Source organism: Mobula hypostoma, chromosome 2 (assembly GCF_963921235.1).
Source record: "Mobula hypostoma chromosome 2, sMobHyp1.1, whole genome shotgun sequence".
NCBI lineage: Eukaryota > Metazoa > Chordata > Chondrichthyes > Myliobatiformes > Myliobatidae > Mobula > Mobula hypostoma.
Window position 1 is genome coordinate 191,778,891 of NC_086098.1, and position 22,069 is coordinate 191,800,959.

Here is a 22,069-nt window from a genome sequence, read left to right on the forward strand (position 1 = left end):
CTATGTTTCTAAGTTTCTGTTTGCTTTATCAGAGTGCATTCTCTTCAAATGTTCAAGGTGTCTGGATGGTTTCATTGGAAAAAAAAACTTATTCACACAACAAGTACATTGGCTGCTGTTGGTTGCATGGTGCTGGTATAAATCCATAATTCAGATACTCCACTTTTTCATTTGGTCTGATTCTATTTTCGTTATGGATTAATGGCCATTCAAATCACCTGTTATTTAAATCCATCCTCAAGCACCGTGAGCAATAAGGGGAAAAATTATGACATCATCATAGCTAAAGCAAAACCTAACTCTCTGCTTGAAGGTAAAGTGAGGAAGTGATCTCAGTTAGGCCTTGGGCTAGTCAAGACCATTCAAAAGGGCAGATTTTGAACTTTACCCCATTGAATGGCATACCCTAATTCACAGGAATTGTATCACTGTTTGATCAGAATATGGGAATCATTCACACTGTCCTAAGGTGGTGCTCAGCAATAATGCACAAGCCAGGCCCAGATATAACATGATTTCTTCAGTCCGGATTTCTCGTTTCATGCCAAATACAGAAGTGTCACATTGCTTTTCAGCAACTATAATGCACTTCAAAGTCCAAGAGAACAGGTTAACAAGAGATAAGGTGATTATGTGCTCACTGTAATCAATTATGAGGGACAGAGGATTAAATGCCTATAAGTACAAACGTAATTCATTTCTTAAATTAAGCAATTAAGCCTGGAATCCATTACCTGCCCCCCCCCCCCCTTTGCTACTGAGCACTTCCAACCACACTCAGGGAAGGGCAATATTGCCCACTGAGGGAACAACTATGTTTTACTATCTTAATAAGATAGAGGGGGAAATATTTTTCTTTTCAGAGTTGTCAAGAGAAAGGGGACTACCTATCCTGCATAGAGTTGAATTATTTCTTCAGGGAGTATTCAACTGTCCCTAAAAAGCTGTTGATTCTATCATTTAAACATCTTGAAACAGACTTCCAGGTTATTGATAATAAAGTACTGTACATTAGCAGGTATAGAACCACAGATAGAATGGAGCTTAATTACGAATCAACTATAATTTGTCTGAATGGTGGAACAAGTGAGGGGCTGAATGGTATTGTCTATTCCGAGAAGGAAGGGTAATGTCCAATTGCAAGATCATAGAGCAATAGTCAGACACAGGCTGTTAAGGAATCACATCCCTCACTATATGTTTCAAGTGGGTTTAAGACATCCAAGCCAATGTAAACAGGTGAATGTAGACACCTGAGCTGGAAAACTATTCATAAAAAATACAAACCAAGTAAGACTGCAAAATATTAAACCTTAGAGCTGTTTGTAAATAAAAGGTAAGGATTTTTGTTTGAGAAGAATAATTGCTACAAAACCAAATGACATACTGCAGTGTAGTCAAATAATTGTCTGCTTCCTGTGTAGGGTTAAAACACTAATGGGCATTGTTGTGTCACTGCCTGAATAACAAGTGGGTCATAATATCGCAGTAGCAAGTGCAAATGTGGAGACAAAATTACAGAGTACTAAGTCTTACAGATTTGGATATTGATATATGAAATGCAGGTCGCTAAGCTTCCTATCAATTTTTCCCCCCAAGCCATTTGCATTTCAAAAGACTGCGCTCAAAATGAGTACCTCTCCTCCTAAGTACAGCCTAGTACACTTGCTGGGCTAAGCAGATCTCAGGACAAGTCCCCTATCGATATATGAATGAACCACTGGCATTTTTCATCTGCAGTACTGAGACCTAGATTAATACATTCAGATGTTAAATGATTTCATTACGTACAGGAACGTGAAGTTGTAATCACCTGCAGTGACGAGGGTTAGTTGGAGTTTCATATACGTAAGCTGGTTACTTAGATACAATGAGTGTATTGTGGTGAAGCAGACCAGCAACAACTATGATGTTTTAACGTGGGATTTTTATTTGTCAACAAATTAATATTAGTGACACAGTAACACTGAGGGCAACATATCTCAAAGATTTATATAATCTACAGAAAGCATTCTATAATGCAACAGGTAAATAAAGCATGCAAGTCATTTACTTAATTTTGTTTTCTGCTTTCATACTAACTAATATTACCTCAGACTTCCATGAGGGAGGACATTTTTTTTTGGAACGAAAGGGTGGTAATGGCAGATATTAACTGTTTTTGTTGTGTCAAAAAATACTTGGACCACACTCTAAAGTGTTATGATTTACAAATTTGCACACCAACAACCAGACAACGGCTGGCACTTTTCCAACAGCAATTTATGTTATGGGCAATACAGCACTTTTGTTTATGATTCACTTCCTGTTCTACATTAAATAATTGCTTTCATCACAGCTTACATTAGAGGAAGACCATGTTGGTCCAAAAATAAAACTGATTTGAGCAGGGGCTGAGATCAAAATTGATACAATCAGTTTCTGTACAAAAAGCAATGGGAATGACTTGCCCTCCAGCCAGATAGTTTTTTTTCATACAAGGTTCTTAAAGTACATAGCTGAGATTAACTCCAGTGTTTGTTCTTCCGCTTGATGCTGCACTCCTTGATACCACACTTGGTCAAATTGATGTCATGAGCAATCACGTTCACCTTACCTTTGAAATTAAACTTTTTCATCTCTCCACATTTGGACTAAGGATGTGTGAGGTTTAGAGCCAAACAGACAAAGTGCCAAATCATGAACAGGTTATTGGTTAGTGTCAATTGATACACTATCAGTGATCGCTCCCTCACTTTGTTAATAAACTGATTTGGCACCAATTGTTCAGATTGGATTTGTCCTATTTTTCATGAAGATAACAACACAGCAATTTCCCACACTTTAGGGAAATTGCCAGTCCTGTACTGGAATAGCTTAACCAAATGTGTGATTTCTGGAGAACAGGCTTTCAGTTCTACAGCTAGGGCTTTATCTGGCCCTGTAGCCTTTGCAGTACCCAATGCTCTCAGCCATTTCTGACATCAAATGGAGTGAAACAACTTGGATGAAGATCATAAAGACAAAGCAGAATTAGGCCATAAACATGAGAACGTCTGCAGATGCTGGAAATCCAAAGCAAACACACACACACAAAATGCTGGAGGAACTCAGCAGGTCAGGCAGCATCTATGGAAATGAATAGATAGTTGACATTTTGGGCAGAGACCCTTCTCAGTCCTGAAGACAGGATTCAGCCTGAAATGTCGACCATCTACACAGTCACTTCTACACATGCTGCCTGACCTGCTGAGTTCCTCCAGCATTGTGTGTGTTGCTGAATTTAACCATTGGCTTATTGAGCCTGCTCCACCATTCTATCACGACTGATTTATCATCCCTGTCAACCCCATTCTCCCTGTAACCTTTGATGCCCTTACGAATCAAAAACCTATCAACTTCCTCTATGAATACAGGCACTGACTTGGCCACAGATTTGCTTTTCTCCTCGTTTTCACAAAAGCCAAAGGTATTGCCGCTCTGCATTTTCAGCCAAACATGATTGCCATGTCTTTAGCACTGATGTACTAGGTGCCAGCACCACTGAGAGTGAGAATAGTTTTATAGCCTTGCCCTACTACCCATTACTAGAAGTGGTACAACTATAAGGCTTTTATCTGATCATTTGTTGAGAGACCGTCCCCAATATAATTTGTTTTTGTACACGAGGCACTGCACTCCTATCATACACAGATCCATTTGTCACAGTAAATTTGGCAACAATTATATCTTATATTGGTTTCCTCTCAATGTGAGGAATTTATCAGTTTTATTTATCATCTTCAATGTAGCAGTTATAGTACAATAAAGTGGTTATTTAAGAGCATTTGAGGTGAATGTTAATAGACTTTTAATGAAGCAGATGGAATTTTAAAGCTATCATTTGTTATACAGTCATTGTTAATAATAATCAACTTATTCTGAAAAGGCTTAATTCCTGGTGATGGAATTTGAACTTCTAACTTGCTATGTTTAAAATCCAATCACTTGTCTATCCTCACACCCACCCTATAGGCTATAACTTTCAGATAACAGCAGGCAGTTTGAGATTCTGACAGATGATTCAATTCCAAAAACAAATAGCAGATCAGTAAACCTTTAGATTTCATTAATTTGGCATTCATCCAAATCATATTCCATACAACACCTCTGCAAAATGTTTGTCACTTAGTATTTCAGCCGTTTCCAATATCGTAAAATTTAACACTTCCCAAGTCCCACTAAGGCTACTGGAAGTCTTTAACAGCTGCATTAAAATTGTTAAAATTTTTCCCTAATGTTCAAAGCACAAAATGGACCAATATGTTGAAATATCACATGTAACTGGAGCTAGAGTTTCACTTCTCAATTGGAAGTTCAGTAAATAACCCAAGTGATACATTTCAGCTATTAGATTTATTTTAGAATGAAATTAGGAAAATATTTATACAAACACCCAGAACATGTGGTATTTCTTATATCCAAAATTCCTTGGTTAAACAGGCTTGGGGGAATTCTCTGTGGAATTATTTCAATGCTGGAATATCTACACAAACCATCTTAAACATGCAATTCATAAATCAAAAGATATGACCTATTACTCTACAACATCACATTAAGTAGCAAATGACAATCCATGTATAGAAGCTGACAAGAGATGGTTTAAAAAAAAGTCGACAATAGGAACTTTGAGCTGATGTCAGTTGCTTTTTGAGACTTGGCAGGTAGCAATTCAGTTTGCAAGGATAAGGTGAAATTTCACAACAGCAGTTTAATTAAAGGTTGAAAATGTGGCCTTTAACTCAGTATCTGTAGCTATTGAACGGGACGATTTAAAAAACACTGAAAATTGCCACACAGTTGCTGGAGTAAGTGATCCTGATGCCTATATTATATAATATTATATAATCAGAAGACTGCTTATTACCCTCAGATACTTAATTCACATTTTAACTTCCTCGCTCCCTATAAGATTTGAGACCCACATGATACTGATAATATAGAAGTTAAAAATCAAACCACAAGCTAAAAAATTAACATCATATTCTTTCTTGGGTTTTATGGATGAGCTTATTCAGATTGTTTTTACACACCTGTACAAGTTATTGGGAAGGTTGGAAGGTATTTCACATAATTCTTAATGCTGCCATTAATCAGTACAATAAGACAGCTTTATGTCAGCCATGCCTTGAAAAAGCTACGCCTTCAGTATCAGAAATTTTTAAAAAATTGAACAGAGCAGTCTACAAACAACAAATAAACAATGTTCCATTATCAAGCAGGTTGTTCATTTAGCAACAAATTCTGTGTGAGGAATAGTCAACCAAATGGTTGGGCGTTCTTGTAATGGACAGTGTCCAAGCATGACTTGTTACCCTCAGAATTCCAGACAAGGGAATATTTTCAGTGACAGTCCATTTACTCACCATCCCAAACCATGACAAGGAGCCAAGGACTTTTAAAAAAATTTTTCTTAGTTTCTTTGACCACCTAAAGTATGACATAACTAAAGAGTAACAAGAGAAAAACCATGTTTTAAAATCATTGCAAGTGAAACCACAAAAATGTGGTAAGTAAATGACAAAATACATCTTAAATTATTTTTTTTAATAGTTTTCAATATACAAAAGATGGGCATTTGATTGGTAACACTAAATAAAAAGGACACATTTCCAACTAGGAAAGAAATAAAGCGGCAGAGAGAAATTTCCATAATGTTGCCTAATTAACCTCCTTTCTTGTTCTAATCCTTGATACTGAATAAACTAAAAATCTTAATCAGAACAAATGTAGCTTTAAATATTACAACCAATTGAATTAAATTAGCAATAAACTATTCTTTAGAAATGTTCTAAGTAATCAGAATATTTAAAAAAGATTATAAATGTACCAACATTTCCAACAGACAATTTTGTTGAAATATCAAACTTTATTGTTATTAGAAATTGATCTGAGTAGAAAAACACCCTGTAATTTTAAGACCAAGTTTGATTTTTCTTACAGCATACTGAAGTCTTAGGGCAGCAAAAGGAATAAAAGGCCACAGAAGAATTCAGGAAATACTTTACTGCTGTAGTACAACCACAATTGGTGGTGGGAACTTTTAGCACCACAGCAATTTCCTGCAGTTGATCCAACGTCAATTTCACCATACAAAATTCATGCACGGCATTTAATTGCCAACTTATTTCTTGCACATCAATTGAACTGGCTTGCCACGTACACACAACATAGTTTGGAACACACTATAACTATTAACATAACTGATAATGTATAAAGATCTGAACCATTCTATACACTTTCCATTACAGTGCAATTTTCAGTCATCATGCAGTGATCATTCTATCATCAACCTCTTTTAACACTGTCAAGAGCAGGTCTGCTTTTGGTGATGGCAAAAAAAAATCAAGATGTTATAATGGTACTCTGCAGGATCTTCAAGAATATCCATTCCACACCTGCAAATACTGCTCAAGATGTGAAGTGTAGAAGCAGTCATTGCTCAATGTGGACTGAAACTTCTGCAAAGTGCACTTATTTAGAAAGGAGGTACATTTTAATTTTGCTTACACTAACAAAATTACAAACAAAGCTCTTTTGACTTTACAGAAAATAAGAATGTCTTTTCCTCTGTGGATGTGCACACGCACACATGATTTTTGGCAGGATATTCCAACCATAGGTATGCTGCATCCAAGTTTAATATTCTTCCTGTTCTTCTGGCTGTTCATCTGCTACATCTGGTACAGCAAATCCCTCCTGCAAAAAAGCAAATTTTTATTTTTGCAGTATTTGAAATTAGTTAAAGATTACTTACATTTGTCATAGGTGAGAGAGTCTGAATTTTTAAATCAAGTGACTTAAAATGTTGTGATCCAAAGGATTATACACTCGAGCAAATAACAAAAATAGCATCAGATTTCGTAAAAACTCTATGCACAGAAATAAAACAGAATTAATGCAATTTGGCTTTGCAAACAGAATGTTTACTGACAGTCAGGAAGCAAAGGGGTACGAGGGAGATAAAATATGGGGGAAATAGGAATAAGCCTTTAGGTCAAATTAGGTGATAAAACCTGATGGCATTTTCTTCACTTTTTACAAAACAAGTTACATTGATTAAAAATATTCTGTTCCATCTCTCCAAGGAAATTATACAATAGTGTTTCTCATCATCTCAAGTCATATTCAAATGACTTGCATTTTGTGAACTCAAATAATCCCATAAGGAGATCCTTTGGCCTTCGTCATGCTCATGTGAAAAGAATTTTGGAACACAATAACTCCTCGGAAAAATTGTATAAACAAGCTGGACCAAATGAGCGGCAACTGGAGGAGTCCCCCTTCAATCAATGGGAGATTGCAAACTGAAGGAATTAAGAGATAACTGAACAAATACCAAGTTCAAACAAAAAGTTCTGGATGACCACGGCTCTGAATAATGAGGGTTAGATAATTTCCTGCTTGTGGATCTTTGAAAATTAGGTCTTAAAAAGATTTAAATTAAGAATATATTAACTACTAATTACTTGTAAATACAATCAGTAATGTTGTATTTGCTTAAAGCTTTTCAATCAGCCAATGAGAGCACACTATACACACTCTGAGCCTCTCACAGCCAATCGTGTATTCGTTCATGCTCTGCCTCCTCTGCATGTGTAAACGTTCTTGCTCCTTTTTCAACTTATTCCTTTTTTATTTACCCCTAATGTCTGGAAAAGTCTGCAACTTCCAGTGAGGGCAGTATGTCTAAGCTGTCTAGGAAAATCATTACCATGGAGGTGAAACTGCAAGTGCTAAGACATTTAGATGCTGGTCAGCATGAGGTTAATGTTGGCACCTCTTTGAAATTTGCTATGTCCATTGATAATGAACCTGACTGGGAGTGAAGCAATAAGGCAGAGAGGTGGTCTTGACATGATTTTCTGCTACTGAAACTGCTTCACAAGAGGAAACTTAAGAAAAGGCAGTCAAATCTCAATGCCTACTTGAAGACCCACAGCCTGGTTCCTCCCCCAAGATGTAACCAACACCCTCTTTCCTCAGCTGTTGCTGCGATGTGTTGCTGCTCCATTGATGTACAGGTTGGGCCTATTTGCATGTTTGTTACTCCATGAATTGCTGTGTATACATAAAAGAATATCATACATCTCAGGTTTGATTAGAAAAAAATCAGACACACATCTCCATTTATGTAGTGTTATAATGACCTCGCAAAGCACTGATTTACATAGCACTCCACCTCCAAGGAACACATCCTCAGCATTAAGCGGGATCTGAGTGTGCTTAACATTAAGATTTAACATTAACATTTAGCAACATTATTTTCTCCTAAAACTGAATTTATTATTAACAGCTTAAACACATGCACATCCTAGTTCACTCAGAACTCCCTCACACAATACATTTATTTAGTATCTTTGAGATTGCCTATCACAAAAACAATTTTGGGAATTTGAGTATTGACAGTACATTATACAAGAACCCAAAGAATAAAATTCAAAGTTTTCATTTAAAGTACCCTTTTCCTTATTAAAACTACATTTCTTATGTTTAAAAAAATCAAAAATTTTTTGGGGGGGAAATAATAGTTCAGAACAGGGAACTTCAAGATTCAGAACCTGATCAATGTATAATTGAAAGGTATACATGTTTGCTGCTATGAAACAAGCCAGTCTAATAAGGCAAACAATACTTACATCAGTTGCATACAAAATCTCCACAATTCGCTGGATCACTGGATCATTATCTTGTTCATTTTCTTGGCAGATTAACTCAATATTTCTCAGTTTGCCAAAATAAAAGTCTCTTTCTTTTTCAAGATCTTCCACTGTAATTTTTAGTACATTGATCTGTACAAAACAATATCTTATTGTAGTAACTCAAGTACTTAATAAAAATTCAAATGAAATGTTATTTGAAAAGAAACAATTTCTTAAAAAAAACATGAATCCCTAAACAAAACACCACCACCACTGGAAATTTTATTCATCATAATGCAGAGATAATCTCCCTGGAAATGGAAACAGCATCATTGTGCAAAAATAGGGAAACATGCAATGCAAGTAAACTTAGAAAATTGTTGGGCACCATAGGATGCAGTTCAGAACCAAGTTGTTTTTCTTTTACATAAATCACTTGTACAAAAATATTACCTGATAAAAATGACCAAGGATCTAACTTTGAAAGCAAATTTCTCAAAGAATTCTTCAATACTCATTTGAAAGAATTAACAATAAAAGTTTAAAATAAAAAAAAATAATCAGTATAGAGGGTTGTTACTGAATCTGTTCTGAAGCCATCTACTCTACCATTTTCTCTTCCCAGGCCATTTCATCTTTTACATTTCCTTCAACACAACCAAAACAGAATTGAGCAAATGTAATCTGCATTCACCAAAATTCTACATTCTAACTACTGAATCTTTTCTTCCTGCTCCCTTCATATTTTAGTGCATAATATAAATTTACATCATGTTCAAGAGTAAGTTTTCACATAATTTTCAATGTTTTAATAACTGAACATGTACCTTATTAACCAATTCATTTACAATTTATATTAAATACTGCCTTAAAGCATAGGAGCTTTCAAATGCAAACACATACTTGATCTTAACACTGAGTACTAAAAGGATGAATTTCTAGTTACCTGTTGAGCTAACTCTGCAACTTGTGCATCACCATTCCCCACCATTGCAGGCCTTTTTGGTGCAGCTGACACAGGTTTTGGAGTAGCTGAAACTTTTGGTGTTGGATAAACCTTTTGAGTTACTAAAACAAATAAACATTCACACAAGAGGTAAGAAAATTACCAGAAATATAATATTAACAATTAGAAACAATAGCTGTCCATGAGTTTGAGTGTCTTGTTCACAACTGATGCAATTTGTAGATTTAGTCTCAGCCTGATTAATACACAAGTGCATTCAAATATTCAGTGTTTAAGTGGAGAAATAGTGCACAAAAGGAAATCTTAGCTCCAGCCAAAACCAGAAGAAATTTGACCCAGTGAGTGGGAATTTAGTTGAGGAATAAACAAAATACTTTTGGTATTCTGGCTCAACACCTTCACTATACTACAAAGACATGATGTTTTCAGTACATCTGGAAAATTTAGGTCTGATTAGCAGGCCCAAAAGCAGCACAAGTTTCATCTTCATATCAATAATTAATTATAGAACTTCATTAGTGTTTGAGCAATCAAAGCAATCTGAAAAATTCAATTCTACATTCAATATCGCGCCCCCCCCACCCCGCCCCAAGACCATTAATTTCTTTTGGAGGTATCCCATATGGGCCTGTGGTGAAAATAAGGTGAAGGAAAGAAAGTGTTGGCACTGCAAAAAAAAAATCAAGGATGGGTAAAAGGTGGTTTACATTTTATACAGATTATTAATTACTACATAAATGAATGCTATTTCATTAATTTGTCAAAACCTATATCATCTCCTTTCCTCTCAATTTTGCTCTCCCCAGGAATTTAATTTAATACATTAATTTTCCAATATCACTGTATACTTAATTACCCTTAAAGTTATTCAAATTATTTTATTCTTCAATTTGGAATCCACCAGTTTCAATTGAGGTATTGGAAGAGAAACCATTTAATGGACAGCAGAGGTCCTATTATAATTATGCATTAGTGTTGATGCAGAATAATTGCTGTACAGTATTTTAGTTTAATCCTGGCTTTTCCCTTTCTTCCTTCAAAAAGTGCAATTAAACCTCTAAATGATGTGCAAAATAACAAACGTGTTGAATTCCATGCTTACTTTTAACACCACAGTGTGTGTGTGAACAGAACACTGTCTTATAAAAAAAAAGGTACTATTAAATACCAATTTTTCTTGTTAAATTTGTTACAAAGGCACTTGGTTTCAGAGGCTCTTCTCTGATGGTAGCATTTGGACTGTCATCTGTAATTTATAGAACAGAAAAGTTTATGGCAGGAATCCCAAGATGGCCTGCAAAATATGTATATAAATATGCTGGCATTCTTGTAAAATGTCAAGATGTTTAGTCTATCAGCACAAGGGAATTGAAACTGAATTGCTTAATATTCTAAAACCCTCGCATTAACCACAAGAAAGAGTCTGCTCTGCAAGATCTTCCAAAGAGACAGTCAGAAAATGGTCATATTTAGCAGGAGCTGCTCATTGTTTTATTTTAGTAATGCAAAACCTATATGATAATGGGCATGGAATTTAAAAAAAAAGGATAACAGATGGAATTCCATTTTTTATGATTTGAAGAGTGTGAAGATTTTGAATGTATAGTCCTGAAACTACATTTACAGTTACTTTCCTTTCTCACTCAGCATCACTAAATAAACAAGTAAAAATTCACAGGAATCATTAGGAAAAAGGCAACTTAAGTGTATATTATATTCATTTTCAACTTGCCTTAAAGAGTTAATCCTAACAATTTTACAGGTCCTTCATTGATTATAGAAGCAGCAATAAAATCAGATTGATGGGAAAGCAAGGGCATTTTATGTGACAGCTAGTGGCTATCTAATGACCTTCAACAATTTACATGCAAAGGAATTACTGGGGGGAAAAAAATAGAGCCTTTAACAAATTACACTTTAAAATGGAAGAAATGTGGTAACTGTATGTTGCAATGATAATTAAGTCAAACTACAAGTGTTTCTCTCCAGTCAGAAAGCATGTTTTAACTACAAAGAATAATAATTGGGAACATTTAAGGCACGTTTCAGTAGATCTGCCAACCAGCATGCCTTCATTAGGACAACTAAAAGGTTGTCAAACAGTAGAATTTTGCATAACGTTAGACAACAGCCTGCACCACTTGGTATCTCTTCAAATATCCATCAGACTCTATACACAAAAAATAATGCTTGCAATAACTTCTGCCTCCAATTTTCTGTTCCACTTTGAAAGTAGCCTTCCAGGCACAATACATGAAATGTACCCATAGCTTCCAAAGCCAACTTATTCCAGATAAGACAAGGTCAAAGTGAAAAAAGAATGCTACACCTTCATACTATGGACAAATGAGAAGAATATTACACGATGTGGAAAAAATGTACCATCTGGTGCTGATTAGGATATATTGGGCTCTATAATAAATTGGAAAGGAATTGATTAGTACCATTGCAAATGGAAAGTTTACAAGCATAGATATATTCTTCTATGCCATGCAAAAGGTGAACAGAACGAAAATTCTAAACACCTTAATAGGGTAAAAATGAAGGTTGTCACTAGTAATAGGAACAGCTTTCTAGATTAGTGTTATACAAAATCTATAACAGTAGGCAGCATGATACCAAAATTAGACCCACATATAAATACATTGAAGCAAAAAATATTACAATGAAATCAAAAACCGTTTACAACAATATGAAGTGTCTAGCCAGGCAAAGCAAAGAATAAAGATCATATTCATTTTAGTTTCTACAAAATCTTCATTGAAATAATTCTGACATTTAAGCTGAACAAAATTTTGCAAAGAAGTTTTGCGTTTAGACAAATTTTTGACGAGATCTAAACAATACATTATAACTATATTAATAAAAAAAACTGAACAAGTTAACCAAATTAAATGGAATACCTGTGCTTCCAGTACTGAGCGTTTTCTTGGTTTTGTTCAAAACCTGGTCACCGTGATTAGGTGGTGGGCCTGCATCCTGACCTTGCCGAGCAAGTATTGGATCATAATCTTTACCATCATAGTTTGCATCAAAGAACTTCTTGAACCACTGAACAAACTCAAAATTATCTTGAAACTTCCCTTTCACTAGTTTATCAACAGGGATAATCTGAACAAAAAGAAAATACACAATTAAGCATTTACCCCCACTTTACCTACATTTGTTTATTCAGCACAAATGAGCAAAGATGTTATCAGTTTTATATAGATTGGGATCATCTTAATGCATGAAGTTTAGATTGGGGCAGAATTTGTTAGGTGTATTCAAGGGGTTTCTTAAATCAATATGTAGATAGTCCAACAAGAGAGAGGCCCTACTAGACCTGGTGTTGGGTAGCAAGCCTGGCTTTCAGTGGGAGAACAGTTAGCAAACAGTGACCACAACTGCTTAAGTTTTAAGATAGCTCAAGGAAAAATACAGATCTTGCATAAGAATATTAAATTGAAGCAAGGAAAGTTACAGGAGTATTAGGCAAGAACTAGGAAGAATTCATTGGGAACAGCTATTTTTGATCAAGTCCACACCTGACATATGCAGGGCGTTTAAAGGCCAACTGCAGAGTCTAGGACAGGTACATTGCAGTAAGAAGGACAAGAATGGCAAAATAAGGAAATCTTGAATGTCAAAAGATGGTGAATCTAGTTAAGAGGAAAAAGGAAATGTATGCAAGACTTAGCTTTTAAAAAAATCGAACAGAGCCCTTTATAAGGAAGTGAGAAAACAACCCAAGAGGGAGATTAGGCCAAGAGGGGCCATGCAAAGTACTAAGGCATTCTACGCATAAAGGGGTAATTAAATCTATTGTAAAATGACATGTTAAATGCAAACAACAGGAATTCTGCAGATGCTGCCTGGCCTGATGCGTTCATCAGCAACTTTTATGTGTGTTGTCAAATGCAAAACTAGTTTATAACCTTTAACTTACTTTGTCAACACCCATTCTCTTGAAAGCTGCTTGTAAAAGCTTGAAATTGTGAATATATTCATGTTCCAGTTTGGCTTGAAATTTTACCTTCTTCAATCCAACACAACCGGGGAAAAGCATGTCCATAAACTGGCAATATGCTGCTCCTTTAAAACAAAATCACATTTACTTTACGATTAAGTTGCAACATATCCCTTGAGTACCCTGGTTATTAGAGCCCTTTTCAGCCATGTCTGAAAATAGTTAACTTTTTACCTACAATTACAATCAGATTACTCACTTAAGCTGTGGAAAAAGAAGAATAATGGAAAACTGCTGGTGGTGTAATTTACTTTACCACTTTGGTTATCCATCATTGATTTTGGAGAAGCCAGAGAACAAGTAGCCTAAAGTGGAGTAACCTTTGCCTTCTTTCTCAATTATTAAATGTCAAAGCTAACCAGATGACTACAGTTTACATGCAATACAGAAAAATTATCTTGCTTTTAATAAGTGCAGATGAACAAAATTGTACCATCTCAGTAGCACTAAAATTGTAACCCATTAGAATCAAGTCTGTTATGCTTGTTGCTCATCACTTCCTTTGCCAGCTCAGTTATTTCATCAGCTCTGCTTGGCTCATTCATGGCACACACAACTGTAATACCAATTATAGTCTTGGACACTCCCTTTAACAGATGAATTAAGAGCAAGTCATTAGCTCTAAAACAAAATCCTTCTTGTTTTGTGATTTTAAAAATTCATTTTTGTTTATGTCCAGTGTACTATTCTCAGGAACTTTATCCTTGGTAGTGCCATGCACAGCAAAGCCCAATTCCAAGATGATCAAAGTCAATCTCCACTTGCACCCAATTTAGTTGTCAATTCTCCTACAGCCCCACTGAAGGACAGTGCTAAATTGTTGATGTGAAGAGCAGGATTCTGATGTAATAGCCCAAGGCCTCTTTACGTTCAAAAGCATCTGAAGTGAAATTGGTCAAACTTGACTACTCTAGTGACTCTAGACATGCTGTTCTAGGACAGCTAGTGTTAGTATTGAGCTTGAAGTGAATACACTGGTGCTATTGATCGATTGATTAATTGAGTGCATCTATTTTCCCGTGCAAAGTTACTGCCATTGACCACATCTCTGAATTGCACAGTTGTGCAGGTATGTATCATGTTGCCAGTGTAATTTTGGAGCTCCACATCTATACTGCATGTGTCAGAAGATCCACAAGGTCAATTGAAGAGCAGACCTGGCCTCAACAGTAATGTATCATCTGGAAAGACAACACCTATAATAGTGCATACCTCTTTCAATAGTGTATTAAAATGTCAACTTTGATTAGAACTCTAGAAACAGACGTGAACCCATAACCCACTAAATCAGTTGAAAGGGCTGTGAGCCAAGGCTGATAAAAAATTTGATAGGATACTATAAATAAAAAAGAATTTATTTTGTAGATGGGTATGAAAAAAAAAAGAGTATAATGCAGCTTCAAGGCACACAACACAATTGTTGATAATTTCCCTTTCCCCACAAGTCATTCAGATTCTTTATAAGGTAACACAAGATGGTCTTTTGACAAACACATAAATTTACAAAATAAAGGTATCCAGTACAAAAGTATATTTACCAGAGCACAGCTGTTCAATTTTTGTGTAGCTCAATTGAAGAGAATCATTAATCCAAGCCAACATATCATGCCGGCTTAGGTTGTCACTGGTCACAGATGTAGAATAAACGTTTACTGCCATTATTAAAACCTGGAAAAAGCAGTAATAAATTTTAACTATATGTACATAAAAATACCATTATTCTTCCATAAATAAGTATGCTCAAACATATTAGACAAGTCAAAGGTTGTTCTTTTATTAAATCTGCAGTACAAAAGCTATTAGAATTCCATCTCACACTTTGAATTTCATGTGAATTCACACTAACATAAGCTACTGAGCTACCCCATGTACATTCAAAATTTTAGTTTTTGGTACAAGAAAAACAAATTGAGAAGATTTCAGTTCATATGTCTAACATCTTCTGAATATGACTTCTTTTTTTTAAAAATCATAGACAGACCTTTCAAAATCTTAATGGTTCAGTGCATTTTTAAAAAATTCTCGCACTCCAGCTAGTTCATTTAGATATGACATTAACTCTATGTTTAGGAAATAGATCCCCCGATCCCATTTGGACTCTCAAAATTCTTCATATTTTTAATAGAGATTCTGCCACAATTTTATTTAACTCTAGATTTAAAATTAATTGATGTAACAGGATTTTTCTAAATAAGAGATTTACATCACCACCATGAATGAAGCATTTCCTAGCATCACTTCCTAACACAGTCAATCTGCTTTGTCCAAAATCCCTTCAGCAGCAGAAAATTGCTTCTGAAGTAAATTAATTGGGTAGATAGAAGTTCAAAAGTCTGAAATATTTATCAGGGTGTACGTCTAACTTATAAAACCACTTCCCACAGGACAATTTTCAAAGCCCTGTTAAAATTCTGATGACTTTGCACTGTATTTCAGGGACAACATTTTCTTCCTCAGTTGCATAAAGGAACACAATTAAGTGGTTTAACCATGATTTTGTAGAGGTATTACCAGATTTAAGGTCAATGCATCATTTCTAGTGTGACCAAAACTACATGCAATATTCAGAAAGTGGTTTAATTAGGGACATGTTCAACTACTGCAAAATTTCCTCCACTTCACATTCTTGGATTTTAAGGTCAAAATTCCACCAGCTCTTTTTGTACTTAATGACCACATTTTAGTGATGTGTGCATGGACATGCATACCTTAATGCACATTTGCATTTTCTACTGAAACCTTTTCTTTTAGGCCAAAATCAACACCCACATTATGTTCTCAATATTAATCAAGCAGTGTTTTTGTAACTTTATGTTCCTATTTATATCACTTGCAATGTCTATGTTTCAACTTTAACCCTTCTCTAAAAACACCAATTTCTCTGGTCTCTCCGCACAAGACTTTTGATAGTGTTAAGTGCAACTACAGGTGTGTCTGATGTTACAAGTCTCAGCAGTGCAGTTGAATAATTAAAAGTCTACAGAACAAAGCATATTGAAGATCTGCTTCAGTTTATCGGCTGAAGTGAAAGATGGAAGAGAAACACTCAGAATGTTTTGCCTTTCTCATTACTTATTAAGTAGACATATCTCATCCATCAATAAACTTTGCATCTCATGGTTACTAGAATTAGTGAATTTTCCTTCAATAGCTTAACATAGAAAAGTTTTCATGGATCCAAACTTTGCTGAAAATCTAGCATATTTACTTGGATTTGCTAGGCAGATTTGGTTGGAAGTGGGGAATTCCTAAACATGGTTAAGTGGAAGGATGGATTGACTGAAACTTAAATATTAACGCTAACTCACCTGCACCAAGCCAACAGCTTCATAGACTTCAGAGTAACTCAGATTTCACAGCATTTATGCCTGTCACAGGCTCTGCAGGACTACTGAAATCAGTGGGAATAACAGCTGTCCATAGAACCGAAGATAATATTCATTTGAATCAATTCAGTCCAGTTTAAAGGTGTTTAATTGCTTTTGTGCGTAAATATTTGGTATTTTAACTATATAACTTTAAAGAAACACTTGTGAAAGATCGCTCAAGCCAGTTATTATTGAGTCCATAGCCAAGACAGTCCTTGCCCAGGGGCCAGACATCATGAAGGACTTTATTGCAAGAAAAAGCTTCAAACTACTGTTGCCCAAGCACAAAATCAAATTTACTGGATTTTCAACAATGGAAATCAAACTATTTTAACAGATACAACTTACACTTGGTCAAGATTTAATCCTATTAATAAGCATCACTTATTTTCACTTATTTTCTAGGAGCCTTACAACAGATAAATCAGAGTGCCTTCACACAACATAGATATCATAAACTCATTCCTAAACACCATTCACATCGCTGCACATTATTAATAAACAGAAACTCATCATGAATTCTTCCAGCATCAGTGACTTCAATTTGTCTTCTGCAATGTAAACAAATTATAACGCAATAAAATTCAGAAAAGCCAGGAAAGAAAAAAAATGTTTGAATGCTCTTCTCCTTCACCCCCGCCCCCCCCCCCCCACATTCCCTATCCACTCCCTGGAATAATTCAGCAAAGGAAGTCATCCACAGGATTGATCATAAATTCACAAGTCATTCTCATTACATTGTTAGTCTGCATTGTGAAATTGGTCTGAACCAGTCTGGTGTTGACAAATATCAGATAAATACTTTTCTGCACTAGATAATTGCTTCCTTAAATACTATGCAGTAGTAATGAAGCAATTTATTGTGCAGGGAACAACAGCAAGGATTTTGAAAGATGTCTCATTTCAACATCAGACCAATCTAACATTTGGAAACATGGTTCGGATACAGAACTGTAAAACTCATTTTTCTTGGAAGGTAATACAAGCATGCAATTTTTAATCAAATCCCACATGGAAATTTCAAGCCAGATTCATTCCACCACACCCCCATCCTAAATGGGGCTTGCATGAAACCCAAAGTCACATTCATGTGGAATTATGGATCAGTTCATACTGGTTCAAATCTCTTGTCACCATGTTTCTCATTTTCATCTCCCAATTCATTTTCATTGTTCTATCTTTCAGCAACACAAAACAGAATTTATCTTCTGGAGATATCAACTACTTTTAAAAATGAATTTTAAAAACCCCTCTTATCCACCATTTATTTGTCTTGTATACGCCAATACCAATTAATTTTATCCTCTTTGGTATGCAATTTGAATACTGATGGGGGAACATGCAGGTGAAACTAATAAATATTATAAAAAGAAAAGCATTAGAAGTTTATGTTCCAGTTTGCTATGTTTTCAAAGTCAACATTTCTAGCTCTGCTTAATTCCTACTATTGGATTTCCATTTTCCGCTCTTTTCTTGGCATAGGATATTAATATTATTTTCTAATAATAATTTGATAAATTCATATATAGCCTCCATTTTTTTTTAAAAGGGGCAATTTCAGAGCGAATCTTTCTATTCATTAGTTTACCTACATTTTTTCCTTTGGTCAACTAATTTTCTTTTTAAGATCTTGGGTAATAGTTCTTGCTTTCCCCTCTCAAACCTAACAAAATTATAGTTAATTAATCCAGTATGTATTTTTCCCCCCTAGTCACTACATCTAGAATGGACCTTTTCTTTATATACCTCTATAGGATGATCACTCTCCTCTGTTCCAAAGAAAACAAACTCAAAGTACTCAGTCTCTTGAAGGCATCATCCTGGTGAATCTGCTCTGCAACCTCTCCAGAGCATCAGATCCATTCAAGAGTAGCAACCAGAACTGGATCAGTACTCCCAATGCAGCCTAAGATCTTATAATGTTGTACCATAATATCTTTGCCCTTATATTCATAATGCAAATACAGTAAGCCACCTAATCAGCAACTATCAAGCCATCTGTAAATCCCAAACATTTGGTATTTGGCTCATTATTTGTAATTCTGATGGTTTACCATCTGGTTCCAGATAGTTGCAGTTGTCTAAACTGATAGATTTTAAAAAGCACTATTGGGTTGTACAGTAGTGTAGCAGTTAGCATAACCACTATTACAGCACCAGCAGTAAAGTCAGGCTTCAATTCCCGCTACTGTAAGGAGTACATACGTTCTCCCTGCGACCACATTGGGGTTCCTCTGGGTGCTCCACTTTCCTCCCACAGCCCAAAGACATACCTATGATGGACTGGGTCCTACCCTATCGATTACTTTTCCGTACAAGGTGTATACTGGTGCTTTTATACCAAACTTGGATGCAACCAGTCTATATATTCTCCACCACATACACACAGAAGTTTGACAAAGTTTTAGACTTCCAAGAAAGTAGAGATGCTGCCATGCTTTCTTCGTAATTGCATTTGTGCTAGGCAGTGTTCCCTCTAAGGTGTGCACGTGCATGATTCTTTTGCTACTTGCACACAAAGAAATGTAAACTGCGCACAAAAGGTTGTCACCCTCTACCCCATTGGCATGTTAAGTATATTTCACAATTGTACACAATCACATTTCCTTTTCCAGTTTCTGATGCAGAAGGTGTTGACAATGTGGAGATAGCAATAATTTGTCTGCAGATTTTAGAACTGGCTTATTTATACTGTTTTTATTGAAGAAATTATTCATTGCACACTTCATCATCACTGGGCAAAAAATTGCACAGCACAGGATTTTTTGCACACACCGGTCATTACAAATTACAGGAACATTGGTGCTGGGTCATTACAAATTAGAGGGAACATTGGTGCTGAATCCAGGGTAGCTCCTTCGAAATGATTAACACTGAGGAATTCTCCACCTCTGAGCCCCGATGTGGACTGATTCATGGACCTCTGGTTTCCTCCTCCTGAAGTCAATAATCATCTCCTTGGTCTTGTTGACATTGAGGGAGAGGTTGTTATAGTGGCAGCACCCAGACAGATTTTCAATCTCCCTCCTATATGCTGATTCACCACTACCCTTGATTCGGCCAATGACAGCGGTGTCATCGGCTAACAAGTATGGCATTGGAGCTATGGTTAGCCTCACAGTCATAAATCCAAAGGGAGTAGAGAAAGGGGTCAAGTACACAGCCTTGTGGTGTACCTATCCTGAGGGAGATTGTGAAGGAGATGTTGTTAGTAATCCAAACTGGGGTGTACAAGTAAGGGAATCAAAGATCCAGTTGCACAAACAAGTATTGAAAGCCAGGACTTAGTGCTTATTGAATAGTTCTGAGGGAATGATAGTGTTGAATGCCAAGCTTTAGTCAATGAAGAGCATCCTGATGTATGCATCTTTGCTGTCCAGATGTTCCAGGATTGAGTTAAGAGCCAATGAAATAGCATCTGCTGTTGACCTGTTGTGATGGTAGACAAATTGGAATGCATACAAGTTGCTCTTCAGGCAGGAGTTGAGATTACTAACCTCTTGAAATAGGGCATCACACTGGATGTCTAATGGATGAGTCATTAAGGAACGTTACCATGTTTAGGAATGCAGAGCACCCATTTATCTTTCCCCTCAATATTGAGTATACTATTTTGGATACTGTTGTGAGGGATGACCCCCCCTCCCCAGGGGAAATGAGTCCATGGTGAAGAAGGGAAAGAGGGAGAAGAGGGGAGCAGTACTGATAGGGGACTCAATAGTCAGAGGAACAGACAGGAGATTCTGTGGACATGAATGGGACACCTGGATGGTATGTTGCCTCCCAGGTGCCAGGGTCAGGAAAGTCTCAGATCGCGACCACAACATTTTTGAGAGGGAGGAAGAGCAGCCAGATTTCTTGGTACATATTGGTACCAATGACATAGGAAGGAAAAGCAATGAGGTCCTGAGGAGAGAACTCAAGAGAACTAGGCAGAAAGCTGAGGAGCAGGACCTCCAGGGAAGTAATTTCTGGAATGCTAACTGTGCCACATGGCAGTGAGGGTAGAAACAGGATGATTTGGCAGATAAATGCCTAGCTGAGAAGCTGTTGCAGGGGATAGGGCTTCAGGTTCTTGGATCATTGGGACCTCTTCCCAGGGGGGGTATGACCTGTACAAGAGGGATAGGTTGTACCGGAACCAGAGGGTTCTCGTGGGCAGGTTTGTCAGAGCTGTTGGGGAGGGTTTAAACTAATTTAGCAGGGGGATGGGAACTAGAGTGAAGGGATTCAGGATGGGGCGGAATGGATGGGAAAAAAAAAACAACACAAAGATAGCGTGTAGTCAGGCCATCAGGAAGGGCAGGCAGATGATAGGACAAAATTGTGGCCAGCAGGGTATCAGTGCATGAGGGATGCAGAATCAAAAATGGTAGCAAATATTGTACTCAAAGTGTTATATCGCAATGCACAGAATATAAGAAATAAGATGGATGATCTTATTGCACTATTACAGATTGTCAGGTATGATGATGTGGCCATCACTGAATCGTGGCTAAGGGATGGTTGTAGTTGGGATCTGAATGTCCAAGGTTACACATGGTAGGCAGAGGAGGTGGTGTGACTCTGCAGGTAAACAATGGCATCAAATCATAAGAAGGATGTGAGATAGGACCGGAAGATGTTGAATTCTTGTGGGTTGAGTTAAGAAACTGCAAGGGTAGAGGGACCCTGATAGCAGTTATACACAGGTCTCCAAACAGTGGCTGGGATGTGGACTACAGATACAACGGGAAATAGAAAAGGCGTGTCAAAAGGGCAATGCTATATTATGTTATCATATCAATGTTATCAGTCCTGCAGAAGGGTCTCAGCCCGAAACGTTGACTGTACCTTTTTTCCCCATAGACACTGCCTGAGTTCCTTGAGCATTTTGTGTATGTTGCTTGGTTTTCCAGATTCTGAAGATTTTCTCTTTTTTGTGATTTAACTTTATCCTGTATGCCTTCTTCACCTCATCTCCCTATGCTGCCACGTTCAGGGATCCTCACACTTGAACACTGAGACTGTTCTCAATACCTCCAATATCCCATTATGTTCTACCCTTTCTCAGTCCTCCCAAAAG

General features: G+C 36.5%; 1 protein-coding gene across 3 annotated transcripts in view; it reads right to left on the reverse strand.

Annotated features, from left to right (window-relative positions):
* Window positions 1-1,927: 1,927 nt before the first annotated feature.
* The window catches only part of mapre1b (microtubule-associated protein, RP/EB family, member 1b), a 30,493-nt gene continuing 10,351 nt past the window's right edge, over window positions 1,928-22,069 (reverse strand). For 2 of the 3 annotated variants that reach the window (XM_063041298.1, XM_063041297.1), the window contains 7 exons: window positions 15,175-15,304; window positions 13,556-13,701; window positions 12,531-12,738; window positions 10,796-10,873; window positions 9,607-9,728; window positions 8,658-8,810; window positions 1,928-6,717 (listed from right to left, as the gene is read on the reverse strand). In XM_063041298.1, the coding sequence (XP_062897368.1) occupies window positions 6,658-6,717; window positions 8,658-8,810; window positions 9,607-9,728; window positions 10,796-10,873; window positions 12,531-12,738; window positions 13,556-13,701; window positions 15,175-15,295 (888 nt within the window). In that variant the 5' untranslated portion in view covers window positions 15,296-15,304 and the 3' untranslated portion in view covers window positions 1,928-6,657. The remainder of the gene's footprint in view (window positions 6,718-8,657; window positions 8,811-9,606; window positions 9,729-10,795; window positions 10,874-12,530; window positions 12,739-13,555; window positions 13,702-15,174; window positions 15,305-22,069) is intronic. The other variant, XM_063041299.1, reaches the window with a different exon arrangement.